The following is a 16,382-nucleotide window of genomic DNA, read 5'->3' on the forward strand; positions in this document are numbered from 1 at the left end:
CTTCTTGTAGTAGCAGCTAATATTTATAAAGCACTGGCTGTGAGTCAGACTCTATAGGAATTACCTCACTCAGTCCTCTTAATGGTTGGGAAGACAGAGAAGTCTAGCAGTACTGGGCACAACCTGAAGACCACTAGAACCTGAAGACCACTGGTTTTTATGAAAGGTCAAATAAATTACTCTATTTCTTTTCTTGCTATATGAATATTAGCATCAATTTTAGTTAAAATGTAAAAAACAAATAAAAAAATAAAAAAAAAAAGAAAAGTAAAATGCCCAGCATCTTAATGTCAGTTCATTACTAAGGAAAAGCACACATAAGTGTGATACAATAAAACAAACAATTGTTTAATGCCAAATGCTGATCTGGAAATAAACTATGACAGTGATTACCAGTAACCTACCTTCTCCTAAACCCTCAGAGACATCTAGCTTACTGCAGTTACATGCTCAAAATTAGCACTCATATGGCACCTCATTACCCTGGGCCACGACACATGCATTCCAGGAGGCAGAGTGGGCAGCACAGGACCAGGACGGGTCCCAGGACCAGGTCCAGGACAACAGCGTGAGTGAGGGTCACGGTAGGCACAGGCTGCACCCTGGTCCCATGGAAGCCGGCCGGAGGACAGCCACCTTTGCCCCGCAGATGCTGCAGTGAAGGTGAAGGAAGGGTGAAGGCACCTGCGCGGTCCCCATCCCTACTCACTTGTCACTGGAGATGCTGCAGTCTATAACTGTCTTTCTGCTCGTATTGATGATTATAAACGGCAGCTGAATGGTGGAGTTCAGTGCTGGAGGGCCCTGGTTTTGCTGTTCATTTTGTCGATTTCTCTGTACCAGGTTTTTGAAAGCAATTTGCTGTAATGGTCAATAGAAAAAAAATGGTGATTTAATGTAGGTAAGTGAGTTGGAACTTAAATAAAGTGATATAGATATATAGATATATAAATATATTGTCTTTCTGAGACAGGGTCTCACTGTGCAGTTCAGGCTGGCCTTGAGCTCACTCTGTAACCCAGGCTGGTCTCGAACTCGCAACAATCCTCCTGCCTCAGCCTCCCTACTGCTAGGATTATAGGCATACAGCATCCGGTCCAGCCTCAGCCTGTTATTTTAATAGTAAAAAGAAAAATCACCTCTCATTTTCACTGGAATAATTCTTTCTTTTCTCTTTCTTTCTTTCTTTCCTTCCTTCCTTCCTTCTTTTCTTTTCTTTTCTTTTCTTTTCTTCTTTCTTTCTTTCTCTCTCTCTCTCTTTCTTTCTTTCTTTCTTTCTTTCTTTCTTTCTTTCTTTCTTTCGTCTTTTTGAGACAGGGTCTCGCTATGCAGTTTCAGGCTGGCCTTGAGCTCACTGTGTAGCCCAGGCTGGTCTTGAACTTGCAACAATCCTCCTGCCTCAGCCTCCCAAGTGCTACGATTACAGACACCACCACACCCAGCTTTTATCACTGGAATAATTTTCTTATTTGTTGACCTTTGATTAATTTCCTTTAGTTTTTCTTTTTCAGACTTATTAACATTGATTTTAGAGCTTGAATAGCTTTACATGTGTTCAGTTCTGGAAAGATTCGAGGTCTGGGAGGAACAAAATGGGGCACGTAGATCATTTGCTCGCATAATTTATGCACACTATTCCTCTTTGCCCGGTTATGAAGGATAAAGGGGAGGTAGTGGTAAATAGGTAGTAGATTCCTGTCACATGACATCAACGTATCAGGAATTTACTTTAAAAAATCAAAAGAGCTTAGTCATAGCAAATAGTGTTCGGGGACGACTAATTTATTTTCTATGACAACTTCATAAACACCCCCACTCCTCACACTGGGGATGGCTGCCAGGGGTGCTCTACCATCAAGCAACGTCCCCAGTCCTTATTTTTCATCTTGAGGAAAGATCTAAATTATTCAGGCTAATTTCAAGCTTGTAGTACTCCTGCCTCAGTCTCCTAAGTAGCTAGAGTTACAGAAGTGTGCCACTACACCCACTACAACTTTGTAGATCTTACTTGAGCAAAGGAAGAAAATGAAACACTAGAATGAAGTAAGCTGTATGTCTACCAGAAACTGCTGCTTTCAGTTCTACTGTTGAGTTCAACTTGGTGTCCGGAGAAAGCTGTCAATGTATGTTGACAGGTTGTCTCCAAGTTGAAAAACTGTATTTGATTTGACAGACAAGAGAAGAAATTTAGGACTCAAAAAAAATGTTCCCTGTAGAACCAGAGAAAAAAATATTCAACTTCATTCTTCGTGGGGGTCATCCGGAGATATGAGGGCAAGCTTGCCCAGATCACATTTTCTGTTACACAAATAGATAATTACAGGCAAGCTGCTAAACATGGTGCTCAAGCCACACTGCAGAATGCTCCATGAAGGTTTTGAGGAACTGCCAAGAAAAACCTAACACAGGACTTAGAGACTCTTGGCTGAGTGGGGGACGCTGCAGGTCACTGTGCAGGGGCAAGGACAACACAGAGGTGGCCAAGGAAGACCAAGAAGAAGCATAAGACTTGGAGGAGCTGCTGTAGAATTCCACAGACAGCAGTGCAGGAATGAACTCGGCTTTCAGCTTTTTTCCTAAAGCCACAGAATACTCCCTTCCAATAACCGAAAAAACCTTACCTGGAAACCCGGTATGCAAAATCTATAAAATGCCTGCTCTCTGAGGCTCAGTCTAAAAGGCAGCACAGACGGAAGTAAGGAATACATCACTGCTTGGGAGGGAACCCGTTCCTGCGCTCCCGTCTCTGCTTCGCCCTTCCCTGACTCCTTTGCTGTTTCTTCCTTGAAGATCATCCACACGCACACCCCCAGGGTCTTCTTTTACTCTGATTTGTACATGAAGATGAAAAAACAAAACCCCAAAGAAAATAGTGGAGTCTAGAAAGTGAGAAACAATCAGCTGTGACACCTAACATCACAACATATTCTGACCATTGGACAAAGTAAGTACTGAAAAAATGAAGCTGCTATGGTATTTGCTAACATTTTGCTATCTTTAAATCTGAAAAATGTACTTCATCAAAAATTAAACAGGAACTAGACTTATTCAGGTCAAAGTGAATTCAAATCAAAGTGAATTCTATGTTTGGTGGTAAATTTTTTCACACAAAGACATCTTCCTGAGAAAAACAAAAGGATAAAGCCCATCTGCCTCATTAGATAGTTTGTGTAATTAGACTGAAAATAGCCACATTATTCTTTCCTCTGGAATACCTACAGCAATTAAAATAATAACAATAGAAACAGCAACAGAAGACTGCCTGTCATGTGATTTACCCTCACATGATTTTATACAAGGGTTTTAAAATATCTTTGAAAAGGTACCCAAGTTCTAGGCAGTTATCCCAAAAAGTATGAACAGAGAGCTTTTTTAAACTGTAAAATTGGGCCTGGGGTTTAGCTCAGCGGCATAAGCGCCTGCCTTGAAAGCAGGCAGTCGTGAGTTCGATCCCTGGTACCGATAAAAAGGAAAAAGACAAAAAAAAAAAAAAAAAAAAAAAAAAAAAAAAAAAAACTGTAAAACTGCTTTTTCTTCTTTTTTCTTTGTGATACTGGGAGACTGAACTCGGGGCCTTCACACTGAGACACATGTCCTCAATCCTTCTGAGCTAATTTCTCGCCAACTTGTTAAGTTGATTAGGCTGGGCTCAGACTTGTGGTCCTCCTACCTCAGCCTTCCAGAGACCTGGGATTACAGGCATGCACCAGCCTGCTTGCTCTCCCCTCCCTCCTGTCCTTCTATGCTAGGGATCAATGTGCAATTTACTCTGCTTAAGCAGAAACGTATTTTACATTTTAGTATTTCTATAAAACTTATCAAGTCATTCACTGATTACAGATGGGTTTGATTATTTTACTTAAAGCACCTAAAACTTTCCTAGTACTATAGATACTCCAATATAAGGGCAAAATAAATAGACTCTGATAGCTTATGTTGGAGCAAGGCTGAGTAGACAGTGAGCTGCTGCAGAAAGGGTCACACACAGGCGCCTGGGGAAGGACACATAGTGGCAATGGCCAAGACCGGCAGAGACATCCTGACAACAAAGCACACTGACTCTAACAGCAAGTAAGTGGAGAAGAAAAACACAGGCAGGGAAGGTAGGGAAGAACACCCCAGTGTCTTTACCTGTAGGAGAAGTTCCTGTAGCTGGGCCCGCTTCTGCTTTATCCGTTCTATCCGCCTCTGCTTCTCTATCTTTAAAATATAAGTTATAAAATAACACAAAGTATCACTCCATTGTTGGGCCCTTATTCTAAGATAACAATAATTTTCCTTACAACAGTTCAATCTACTTTGACAGATGAAAAGACAAATTATCTCCTTTGGAAGGAAGGGCTGGGGTAGGGAAACAAGCACGACAGCAATGTGGCCGTGGTCATCACAAACAAAACCCATCTGCATGTAACCGACAGACAGGCACAAGTGTGCAGCGACATTTCAGAGACGGCTGTGGAGATGAGGCAGGACGAAAAAATATGCTGCATATTTAAAATTTTAAAAAAGGATCACAGTGAAAGACACATTGCAATCAAATTCCCTCAAAATTCTCCCCTCATTTCCAACACACTTGTTGCACGGCTGCTGTCACTCTCTGAAGCAGTTCTGGATGTCCTCTTTTCTGGTTTTATTTGCGCTGGCATGGCTGCCTTGATGTCTTGAATCGATTCACAACATTTATCTTTCATGGTGATTTGGACTTTGGGGAGGAGCCAGAAGCCACACAGTGCCAGACCCCCCAAGTACACTGGATGGGGACGCACCATGCTGGACGGCACCCAGCAACAACATTCATGGAATTTTTGATCACACCTCTTAAAGACGCTCACGTAAGAAGAGTCACAGAACTGCTCCAGAAACTGCTAAGAACAATGAGATAATTGTGTTCGATGGGATAATGACGTTCAAAGTGAGGACGGTACTTTGAAGAAGGTTAGCATCAGTGTGTCTTTTACTATGGTAAACTTCTAAGTATCTACCCTATACGCTTATTATCCTGTGTATGACAGTGGTCCTATAAGATTATAATGGACCAAGAATCTCCCATTTCACAGCAACACCAGCACAAAGCGTCACCCATGTATCTGTGGTGACATTGGTGCAAATAAAGTCAACTACCCTGCCAGTCACATAAAAGAGCACATACGATTATGCACTGTACGTGGTACTTGACCATAAATTACTAACTTGGTAGCTTAGGTGTTCACTAGACTTTTTAATTATTATTTTACACTATACTCCTACTTAAACAAAGTGACGCAGCAAGCAGGACACCTCCCACAGCCCTGTTTCACGAGTCTCCTGACTGCACCAAGAGGCCGTACTGAATAATGAGCCCGCACCATCAGGCTTTCCTGAGTCTGCCAGGATGCTTACACAACACAACAGTGACATCGGTCAAGGCTGTGTCTTGGGGGAATGTATTTCCCATGGCTAGTGACATGTGACTGAACGTGGTATCAACACTTGATGCTATTATTACTAACAATCTTATCAAAGTCAGTAGTACCACTTAATTTATACTTATTCTATGTTCCAGCACTCAACTAAGTATATACATTACCTTAATTCGTCTTCACAAACACCTTATGATTTTGGATTTTTTTTTTTTTTTTTTGAGTCAGGGTTTTGTCACGTAGTTCAGACTGTTCTTGAGCTTACCAGCCCAGGCTGGCCTTGAACTGCCTCTCTTTCCCATGTTCCTCCTGCCTCAGCCTCCCGAGTGCTGGGATTATAGGCATAAGCTACTACACCTGGCAATGTTTTTAGTTTAATGAGTAGAGCTCATAACAGAGAGATTCCTTGTTGTATAAGGTCATGTCCCACTTACAGTAAGAAAGAGCTTGTGGGATAGATCTCCTGGCTTTAAATTGCTATTTTTCTCAATGTTACAACTAGCTAGGCAACAGATGTTAGGCTCTGAACTTCCTTGCAGTTGAGTTTCTCACTGTCTTCTTGTATAGGCATCTACTGGAGATGCAACTGGCCCAACACCAAACCACAATGGATTTATAGATGCTGAAGTTTTGTGCCACCGAGTCAAAACTAAAATACTTCTTCATCTCCCAAAAATTAACGGAGAGAACATCTAAATCCCCAACAGGCCAGTTTAGAGGAATCTCACTTCCCTTTGTTTTAATCCTTACAAGGAAAGTAACTAAAATGACAGTTCACTTTTTTTTTTTTTTTTTTTAAGACTAGTCAAGTGCAGTAGTGAGAAGGAGTAGGACAAGGAGTTCAATCTGTACTGACTGTGAACAATCATTTGAGATAACTCACTACCTTCGGACCAGCCAACAGTTCACTTTTTGTTCTGTTTATTTTTTCAGTCCCTTTTTCTGCTTATAAAAAGCCAACCTCCTCTGCCCATAATACTCATTCTTACAATAAGTAATACTCATACTTACAATAAAGTGCTGCCCTATTCTAAATTCACAAATAAAGGCAATTAAGATCTTTAAAGTTGTACTTTCATCTTTTGAGAATTTCCAGTCTGTTTCCTATCTGCTCAGTCTGCATTAGAATTCACACTCAGCTCCTCTAACCACCCTCTTCACACTGCAGCTCTAAATTACGTAGAACTAATCCTAACGTGCGCATATCTTCTGCATTAAAAAGATGCTGTCGGCTTTTCCCCCAGCATCCACAGCCAAAGCCCCTTCCCGTCCATGTGCTCACATCCAGTCAGGTCAAGCTGCACGGATTCTCCCCTAAAGCACCTGCAAGCTTTGCTGCCAAGCTTCACCCAGACCACAGCCCCTGACCTTCTTCTCTGCCACATTTCCTACTTGGGCCTGTTAATTGTTTCTGCCTGCAAGTTCCACCTCCTTAGTTGCTTGGTGAATTCAACGCCTCCCTTAGGACTGGCTCCAGATTTATTTCCCTGGTAAAAACCTCCCTTAACCCTCTTCCCAGAGAATCTACACATACTTCTTTCATAGGAACAACCACATTTTCCTCTCTTTTCCAGTGCGGGAGATAGAACCTAGGGTCTCATACTTGCTAAGTAAGAACTGCCCCCCTGAGCTACATCCCAATCCACAGTAATCACAGATTTCTGGTAACTCTTTTACATCTTTGCTCCTCCTTGTTAGAATAAGGACTTAATCTTAAGGTCAAGTTTTGTCTTGTTTAGCTTATGGCTAAGCACAGGGTAGGTGTTACAGACTTCTGCGTAGTGAATCTTTGGTATCAGTTTAGTATTACTGATAATACAGTTATAATGATGTTCAAATAAATTCCACTGTCTTAGGTAGAAAAAAATGAGAATGGGAAAACATTTTTATCCTAGCATAAGATAACATTAATTCTGTAACCTCTGCTGAATGAATGGTTTCTCCAGCTGCTCACAAGTATAACATGCCAAATGATCATTTATTTGCTGGAAGGAAGAAAGGACTGAGAACAATATAAAGTCAACTTTATCTCTCCAAAAGCTATTAACCCTTGGTTTTCTCAATTTATGGCCACAAAGTAAAAACAGAGCAACAGAATGTCAGGGAACATGCTTGTTTAGGGAAGATTTTCTATAGTGTTTAACACTAACAGCATTCAAAATGTTTCATACATCATTCCCAATTCATGGAAGCTGAATATTCCACCCATTCCGATGGACACAACTGAACTGCCATTCCTGTTGGTACTGACTTCAGACTCAAAAGGTAAAGTTTAACATCATAGCTCCACACAGAATATTGTGTAACACCACAGCAAACAGTCAGCTTGATCCACACAGCTGTACTGTGCATCAAAACGTTTACTAAAATAATATTTCTATTACATGATTCGCCAAAAATGTATTACAAGAGTGCTCAGAATTAAAGTACAGCAAAATGGTTATCTTCTCTAAGAAACCTCGAAAAACAAATGTAGTCATTAGATCATTTACAAAATTAACTGCACTACCTCTATATCACCCAAAGTCTAAAATTCTACACTGTTAAAAGAAAATGTCAGCACAAATGAATAAGCAATTGAGAGTATTTTACTATTCTATGATTACTGGCATATTTCTAAACTAAAATGCTTCTGGTGTAAAATAACATAAACTACCATCCAAAAATTGATATTCCTCACTTACCTCCAGGTTTTGACATTCCTGAGCAGAATTGGTAGGCAGACCAATCCATTTGATTTCTTTTTTTTCCTTTGAAATTATGTTCATAGCCATTAGCACATTTAAAGCATCATAAACTCTTCGCCTAATGTTCTTCTGATCATAAGCCTGCTAAAAATTATTCTTATTGAGTGAAAAATTTTAAGGGTTAAGACAGTCATGTATTATTAAATTAATAATGTTAGAATATCTTCAAAGTACTGAAAGAATTCTATACTCAATAAAAATATCCTTCAAAATTAAAGATGAAATAAAGATGCTTTCAAACAATATGAAACATTAAATAACCTGAGAAATTTAAAAAATTATGTACTATCAGATCTATATTAAAGAATTATAAAAAGACTTCTTCAGGTAGAATAACAATCATTTAAAATAGGAGCCGGGAGATGGAGGATAGAATAAAGAACAACTACAAAGGTAAAATCACTGGGTGTAGTGGTACATATCTGAAATCCCAGAACTCAGGAGACTGAGGCAGGAGGACCACTGAGAATTTGAGGGCAGCCTGTGTTACACAGCAAGACCTTGTCTCAAAACAAAAACAAAAAACCCAAAACAAACAAATGGTTAACATGTGGATAAATCTCAACTTTATACTATATTTTAAAAATGTCTCACAGACTACAGACACAAAACTAATATATATGGCAATAATAGTACACACATGTCTACATCATCTCAGAAAGGAATAGTGTAGGTATTCTAAGTGGATTATCTGGATTTTAAAAACATTCAATAGTACATACTTTAAGTTTTAGGTTAAATGGCTTCTTAAAATGTGGCCCATGGACCAATTCTCACTGGCAAATAATTTTCATTCCTCAATAGAAATAAGAACTTGCACCAAAATGTAACGACTATATCATCAAGCACCCTATTTCACCCCTCTCTCCCTCTCTTTCCTTTGTTTTTGTACAAAGATTTTTTTCCATGAAGGAAAATTGTGATGACTTAGATGGTACAACAAGTTCTTTTATTTAAGTACTGCCGGGGAGTTCCTAAGAACAAAAACCAGTTAGTTAAATGCTCTGGTTCAGGATGGTGGAAGTCGGGTATGGTGTAAATGCCTGTAATCCCAGTTACTTAGAGGCCTAGATAGGAGAACCACCAAATGCAAAGCAAGCTTGGACAACTCAGCAAGACTCTTCCTCAAAACAGAGCTGAACTATGGCTGGTGCCATGTATCTAATCCCAGTGCTTGGAGGGCGGGGTGGGGCTGAGGCATTAGGGTCACAAATTCTTGCCCAGCTTGAGCAACATAGTGATTTAGCAAGACTCTATCTCAAACTACAAAATTAAAGACTATCTCAAAATATAAAATTAAACGTAGCTTAGTGGGAAACCCTAGGTTCAGTACTCAGTATATATATCTAAACAGTAAGAGTGGGGGCTAGTTGGATGAGGCAGCACATGCCTGTAATCTCTACACTAGCACCACTCAGTGAGACCTTGTCTCAAAAAAGAACTAGAAGTGGTGGCGACTACATGTAATTCCAGCACTCGGGAGGCTGAGCCAGGAGACCTGCTATGAGTTCAGGGCCAGCCTGGGCTACATAGTGAGTTTAAGGCCAGCTTGAACTATATGGTGACTCCATCTCAAAAAACAAAACCAAGTAAGACAAGGCAAGGTTTGAGCAGGCAGCTCAATGGTTGAAGGCTTCCCTAGCATGCATGAGGCCTTGAGTTCATTCCTCAGTACAGCAAAAGAAAAAAGAATTTCTGAGGTAAGTTAAGTAAAATTAAGAACGTAGCATTTGCCAGGTGAGGTGGTACAACTTGTTATCTCAGTACTCTAGAGGCTGAGGCAGCAGGATCATTGTAAGTTTGACATCAGCCTGAACTACACAGTGAAACCCTATCTCAAAAACATACACACACACACACACACACACACACACACACACACACACAAACAAAACAAAACACCCCAGAATGTAGCATGCAAAGCATGATCATTTTGTGTTTAAAACAAAATAGAATAGTCAAGTGTGTGGCACTCGCCTATAATACCAGCACTTGAGAGGCTGAGGCAGGAGGATCTTTGCGAGTTTGTGACCAGCCTGGGCTACAAAGTGAGCTCAAGGCCAGTCTGAACTGCATATGAGACTCTATCTCCAAGAGACAAAAAATAAAATAAAAATAATAAATAGAAGATATTTTTAAATTACGTACTACTTTGTACAACTGGATTTTTTTTAAGCAACTGGATTTTATTAAACATGATCATGTATTACTTTTACAATTAAAAATATTGCCTTGTTCACTTAAGACAATGAATAAAAGGTAAGGCTTCGAAAGTATATGAAATCACTAGTAAGTGACTGAGTCTATCCTTACAAAAGATGCTCCCTCAGTATCCCCCTAAACTGTTTTTAGACAGGGTCTTTTTATGCAGTTCAGGCTGTCCTTTAACTCATTATGTAGCCTGGTCTGTCTTGAACTTATGGCAATGCTCCAGCCTCTGTCTCTCACAGTGTTGGGATTACAGGTGTGTGTGTGGCACCATTCCAAAATTATTTTTTTAAAGGTATCTTTGTTTTTGTAAGTAATAACTTTTTGCCAAACAAAACAAAAAATATATAATTTACAATATCAAGTAATGGACTCCTAGCTTATATGATTCCTCAAATCTGTGCCACAAACAACCCTAAGAGATGAACCACAGCATCACTCATCACAACCCAGGTCAAGTTCGTGATCCACCTACCGAATCAGCCGCCAGATGATTATTTGAGTTGGTGAACTCTGATACCAGCTCATCAGCTACTTCATTATACGATGTTGTACCTTTCCGCTGAACTTTTTCACACACTTTCATTGAAAAATGTCTCAGGCCTTTTCCATTTTTATCTCCTTTTTTGCTTCGTTTACTAGAAGAAAAAAAAAGTATAGTCGACTTATCAGAGACTTCCTTCACAAAACTGTAAGAAAAAAATGTAAGTTTTTGCTTCAAGTGGTAAAAATTTAAATTGAATATACAAGAAAATGTTTTCAAATTTAATTTTTGTCTTAAGAGGCTAATAAAGTAAAAAATACTTTCTATACATATCACTCATTTATTCAGCAAATTTTTATGAGTTACTGTTACATGCCATACAATATTACACACAGTGAAAATAAATTAGCAAAAGTGACAAAATCTCCAACTTTCTATAGCTCGCATAGTAGTCAACATTTAATACTTACCTTTTGTTTACTATGTGCATTATGTACACTAGTTTTTCCTCACAATTAAAGTGTTAGCATTCTCAAATTTATGTATCTACCTTTTTTTTTTTTGCATGCTAGGGATTGAACCCAGGTTTCCACAAATGCTAAGCGCACTGTACCACTAACCTACAACCCCAATTCTTAACAATTTTTTGGGAGGTGATAATGGTAAAGACACTCAAGGCTTGCACCTTGAGCTATATCCTCAGCCCATTTTTCCACTTGAGACACAGTCTTGCTAAGGCCCTAACGTGTCCAGGCTGGGTTTGAACCTGTAGTCCTCCTGTGCTGCTCAGCCTCCCAGTGAACTCCCAGTGAGCTACAGGTGTATACTATCACGGCCCAATCCATTTGCAACTGAAGATCACTGGTTAACATTGGATGTAAGTCTTTAAGTTTGGTTATTGTTAAAGCCTAAACTTTGCTAACTTAATCATTAATATTTAGGAGGTTTTGGTATAGTTCCACTAATATGTGAGCATCAATTATATGCTAAGAACTTTGTTGGGCACCAGAAGTACAAAGACTGAAGAAAAATCCTTCCCTCAGTATGAGTCTTAGATTAACAAAGATAGACAGATACATAATGACAACTCCAATATTATAAAGTAAGTACCATGTCAGAATTATTCAGTGTCTTACACACAGTACAAAAAGGAACATCTAATGTAACCCACGGGTAGATGATCTGTTGGAAGAAAGTCATGAACAAGGTAAAAGCCAAGGGAAGGAAGTTGGAATGGCTACCAAGCAAGAGAATCAATAGTAGCGAGACAGCCATACAGACAGGTAAAACAGGTCAAACATGTAAAAGACTTACAAACAGAGCAGGGTTACCCAAATATAAAATGCAAGGCAAATGAGGAAGAAGAAACATAAGCAAGAGGTCAGGCCATACAGAGGAACCCGGACTGCATCTTACATACTCCATCAGTAAGATTATATTTATTGATACATTATTTATGTTCTCTTGATATATGACATTGAGTATGCATTTTTCAAAAGAGTGAAATGAGGAAGGGGACATCCACTTTCTTTTCCCTACACTCCGCAAACATCTTCTACACACTCTTTGCAGAACAGGTACCTCACAACACTGACTGCTCCTAAATGCAGTGAAACCACTAAGTGAGTTATTTAAATGTGTGTCTGTGTGTGTGTGCGGCAGGAGGGAACATAACAAGATTCTCAGTAAGGAAAAACTCTTACTGTAAAAGAGATTAATTTATAGAGGGAAAAAACAATGACAGAAAGCCAAGCTTATTCCAATAGCCCAAGCAAGAAATGATGAGTTCTGAAATGGGGGTGGGAGCGAGAGGGCTGCAAAATGGTGATTTATAACTTTTATATAAATTACACACTAAAAAGCATACCTTTTACTTAATCCATTGGCTTCTTTTTTGTTTTTGTTTTGTTGGTTTTGGGTGCTGAGGTTACACCAAGAACCTCATGCAAGCTAAGCAAGAGGTCTACCACTGAGCTACAGCCCTAGCCATAGGGTCTTTACTCATTATCAGTTGTTATGCTATTGCCTTTTTAGTCTTTTGACAAGGTTGTTATCTAGTGAGTTCTTTAGGTAGGACAGTAGGCATGAGGGTTAATATTGGCTGTCAACTCCATTAGACTGATGTCTAAAAATAAGAGGAGCACACTTCTGAGTGTGTCTGAGGGTGTTTCCAGAAATGACGGGGTTGAAGACTCCAACGTCACTAGAGGATCAATCTAATGATGAGTCCCTACCTGACAGCATTATTAGGAAGTGAGAACAAAAGGTAGGGCTTAGGGGAAAGAAGTTGATCTCTCTCTTTTTTTTTTTTTTTGGTCTTTTTCATTTTTATTGGTACCAGGGATCGAACTCACGACTGCCTGCTTGCAAGGCAGGCGCTTATGCCACTGAGCTAAATCCCCAGCCCCAAAAGAAGTTGATCTTAAGGATGTGACTTGGGGAACTACTGTCTGGCCTCTGGTTCCTCCTCCCTGTCACTGCTTTCTGGCTGCCTTGGGGTGAGGAGCTTTCCTCTGCTATGTCCTTAGGTCCTGTTTCTGTCTTGGAGCCAGGGACTGAAACCTTTAATTTGTATATGCCAGGTACTGTATATTGTCCCAGCAACAGAAAGGCGACAAATACTGCCAGGTGTGGTGGCGCATACCTGTAATCCCAGCACTCAAAAGGCTGAGGTAGGAGGAACAACTCGAGTTCAAACCCAGCCTAAACTACTTGTTGAGATCCTATCTCAAAAAGGTGTGTGTGTGTGTGTGGGGGGGGTGGACGCAACTTTTAAGATGATAATGTGGTGAACATCAGAAACAGCCTTTTAGAGATTTGGTGTCCAGAAGAGAAGAAAGGAAGTGGGTCCCCCAGCAAGGATCTTAAGTGAAAACTGATACCCATGGGAAGAGTGGAGAGACCTCAGTGCAAGAGGAGGTGGCTAGCAGTGCTTTCTCCCTGCACTTGACATACTGCATGGGAGGGTTGGGCTGCACCTGCAGCATGGTGACTACTTGTTACCTAGAGGCCTCCAGGGAGAAATGCAAAGTGGAACATAGCAGTGGACAGTGGTCTGTAGTGACTGGTGAGTTATTTGGATTCAGATGCCCCTGGAAGAGGTGAGTTGACCAGCAGCCATCTTAGAGAGGGGCCAATGAGCTTGGAACTCTGAGCAGCTGCAGGCCAGCTCCATCTATCTAGTGGTTCCCAGTGTGAGGGTGAGGTGGGACAAGGATGTCAAGGAGACGATTTCAAACTGGCAGGTGGCACAAAGTGTTACAGGCTGAACAGATCAGGTTCCAGCCCTACAGCTAGAAACCATCCTGAACTTCGGTAAATCTAAATGTGCAGGCTTCCTGGGATTATTACCTCGAGGTGAATCTGCAGATTTCATGCTGGGATTAATTAACAAGGATATGGGTTCTGTCTGCCCACTCTGTCTAAGAATGACAGCAGAGACATGCCCAGAAGAGGACATTTGCTTCTTTCTTTTTTTGTTGTTATTGCTATGTTCTGTTCTTGTTTGTATTTCTTTTTTTTTTTTTTTTTTCTTATCTTATTGGTACCGGGGATCGAACTCGTGACTGCCTGCTTGCAAGGCAGGCGCTTATGCCGCTGAGCTAAATCCCCAGCCTTGTTTGTATTTCTTTTCTTTTCCTCTTGTCTTCTTCACCAATTTCCCAGTTTACATAATCTTCTTTTGCTCTCCAGCCTTGCTTGTAATCCCTATTACAACCCGAACTTCCAGCTCACCAAAGGTAAGCCCAGGGGGCAATGAGGTGGAACAATTTGAAGGCCACCCATCTGGGCTCTGAAGTGGTAACAGCAAAAGTAAGAAAGCAGATATATAAGGCTCTCAAAAAAATGAAACCAGAAATAATTTCTCAGATAACTACAGAGACGGTTACCATACTGAAAGACATGGTTAGTGACTCTACATACAGATAAAAACAGAGATGAGTTATGCAAAATGATGGAAACCATGAATGATTAACACAGGTAACAGAGTCCATGAGAAAGATTAAGCAGATATCCAGAATATTATAAAATTCGCTGAAAATACATGAAGTAAAGTGAACCAATGTGAGAACAGAGTATCAGATACATAAGATGGGATTTTGGTTAGTGATACTGAAAAGAATGTTTTCCTAAAAATAGCAAGGGACCAAAACAAAACAAAACCAAAAAATAATCAAACCAACAGCTGCTAGGCGATGCAAAGAATAATCTAAGATTGATCAAGTTTAATGAAAAAGCAGGGGAAAGTACAAATGATATTAAAAAAAAAAATACCTGTTCACAGAAATAATGGAAGAAAACTTCCAAGGCAAGGGAAAAAGAACTGGACATACACATAAATGAAGCATGTGGAATTCCAATTAGCCATGATTTTAAAAAATGGAACAAAACAAAACTCCAAAGCATGTAACAGTAAAGATTCCAGAAATTCAAAACAAGAACAGAATATTAAAAGTTGTTAGAGAGAAAAAAACAAACCACCTATAATGGAAAGTCCATTAGAATCACAGCAGACTTCTCAACACAAACCCTCAACTCAAGGAGATACTGGGGTGAAGTATTCCGAGACCTAGAAGAAAATAACCTCCAGCTCAGATTGATATATCCTGAAAAAAAAGTTTCTGGAGAAATAAGACACTTCCATGGCAAAAAACCACCTGAAGAAATTGATAATCATCATACCAGCACTGCAAAATGTTCTGAAGGATATGCCAGACAGAGGTAACAAGGACTCCATGTACTCCAACAGAATGAATCCATCAGGGAGGGAAAAGTAAATGAACAGTGTGGAGGTGGTAAAGGAAACCAACAACAGGAAAATAATATGATAAGGGAGAGTTGATACATATCCATCAAATAAATGGTGTCAATTAACCAATCAAAAGAAAAAGTCTGAAAGAGTGGATCAAGAAGCAAGATATAACAGGGGTAACTATTCTATTTGCAGACAAAGCATAACTGAACACAAGACTGATTATGATCCAAGAGGAAGAGAAAAAAAAAATATATATATATGCCACATACCAGCATACCCAACTATATAAAGTATTAATGGGCATGAAAATCAAATAAGCACTAATGCAATTGTACGGGGGACCCAATACCCCATTGTCATAAATAGAACTAGAGAAAAAAAGATCAACAAGGAAATAGCAGAACTGAATCAAACTCTTAGTAGACATCTATAGAGCACTCTATTTTACAATATCAAAATGCACATTCTTCTCAGTTGCACACAGGATGTTCTCTGAAACAGACATCCTACCTCACAGACATGCTTAAGATAATTTGAAGGAGCTGAAATTATCCCATTCTTATTATCAGACTATAGCGCAATGAAATTGGAAATCAATAGCAAAAGAAACCAAAAAACCTTCAAAAACACATGGAAATTAAGTAACACCTTCTTGAACAACCATAGATGAAATTAAAGATGAAATTAGATTGTTTCTATAATTAAATGATTAATTTAAACTTGATAGTGTCGATACAACATACCAGAACTTATGGGACACAATGAAAGCAATCCTACAAGAGAAATTT

General features: G+C 39.6%; 1 protein-coding gene across 19 annotated transcripts in view; it reads right to left on the reverse strand.

The window, feature by feature from the left end:
- The window catches only part of Tfdp2 (transcription factor Dp-2), a 195,197-nt gene that overhangs the window by 12,366 nt on the left and 166,449 nt on the right, over nt 1–16,382 (reverse strand). For 16 of the 19 annotated variants that reach the window (XM_063249101.1, XM_063249100.1, XM_063249096.1 and 13 more), the window contains 4 exons: nt 10,830–10,992; nt 8,084–8,230; nt 4,132–4,200; nt 710–861 (listed from right to left, as the gene is read on the reverse strand). In XM_063249101.1, coding sequence (XP_063105171.1) covers nt 710–861; nt 4,132–4,200; nt 8,084–8,230; nt 10,830–10,992 — 531 coding nt within the window. The remainder of the gene's footprint in view (nt 1–709; nt 862–4,131; nt 4,201–8,083; nt 8,231–10,829; nt 10,993–16,382) is intronic. The other 3 variants (XM_063249102.1, XM_003476523.4, XM_063249098.1) reach the window with 1 other exon arrangement.

This window comes from Cavia porcellus, unplaced genomic scaffold (genome assembly GCF_034190915.1).
Source record: "Cavia porcellus strain 051 isolate PalLab524CR breed Dunkin Hartley unplaced genomic scaffold, mCavPor4.1 scaffold_5, whole genome shotgun sequence".
In the NCBI taxonomy this organism is placed as follows: domain Eukaryota; kingdom Metazoa; phylum Chordata; class Mammalia; order Rodentia; family Caviidae; genus Cavia; species Cavia porcellus.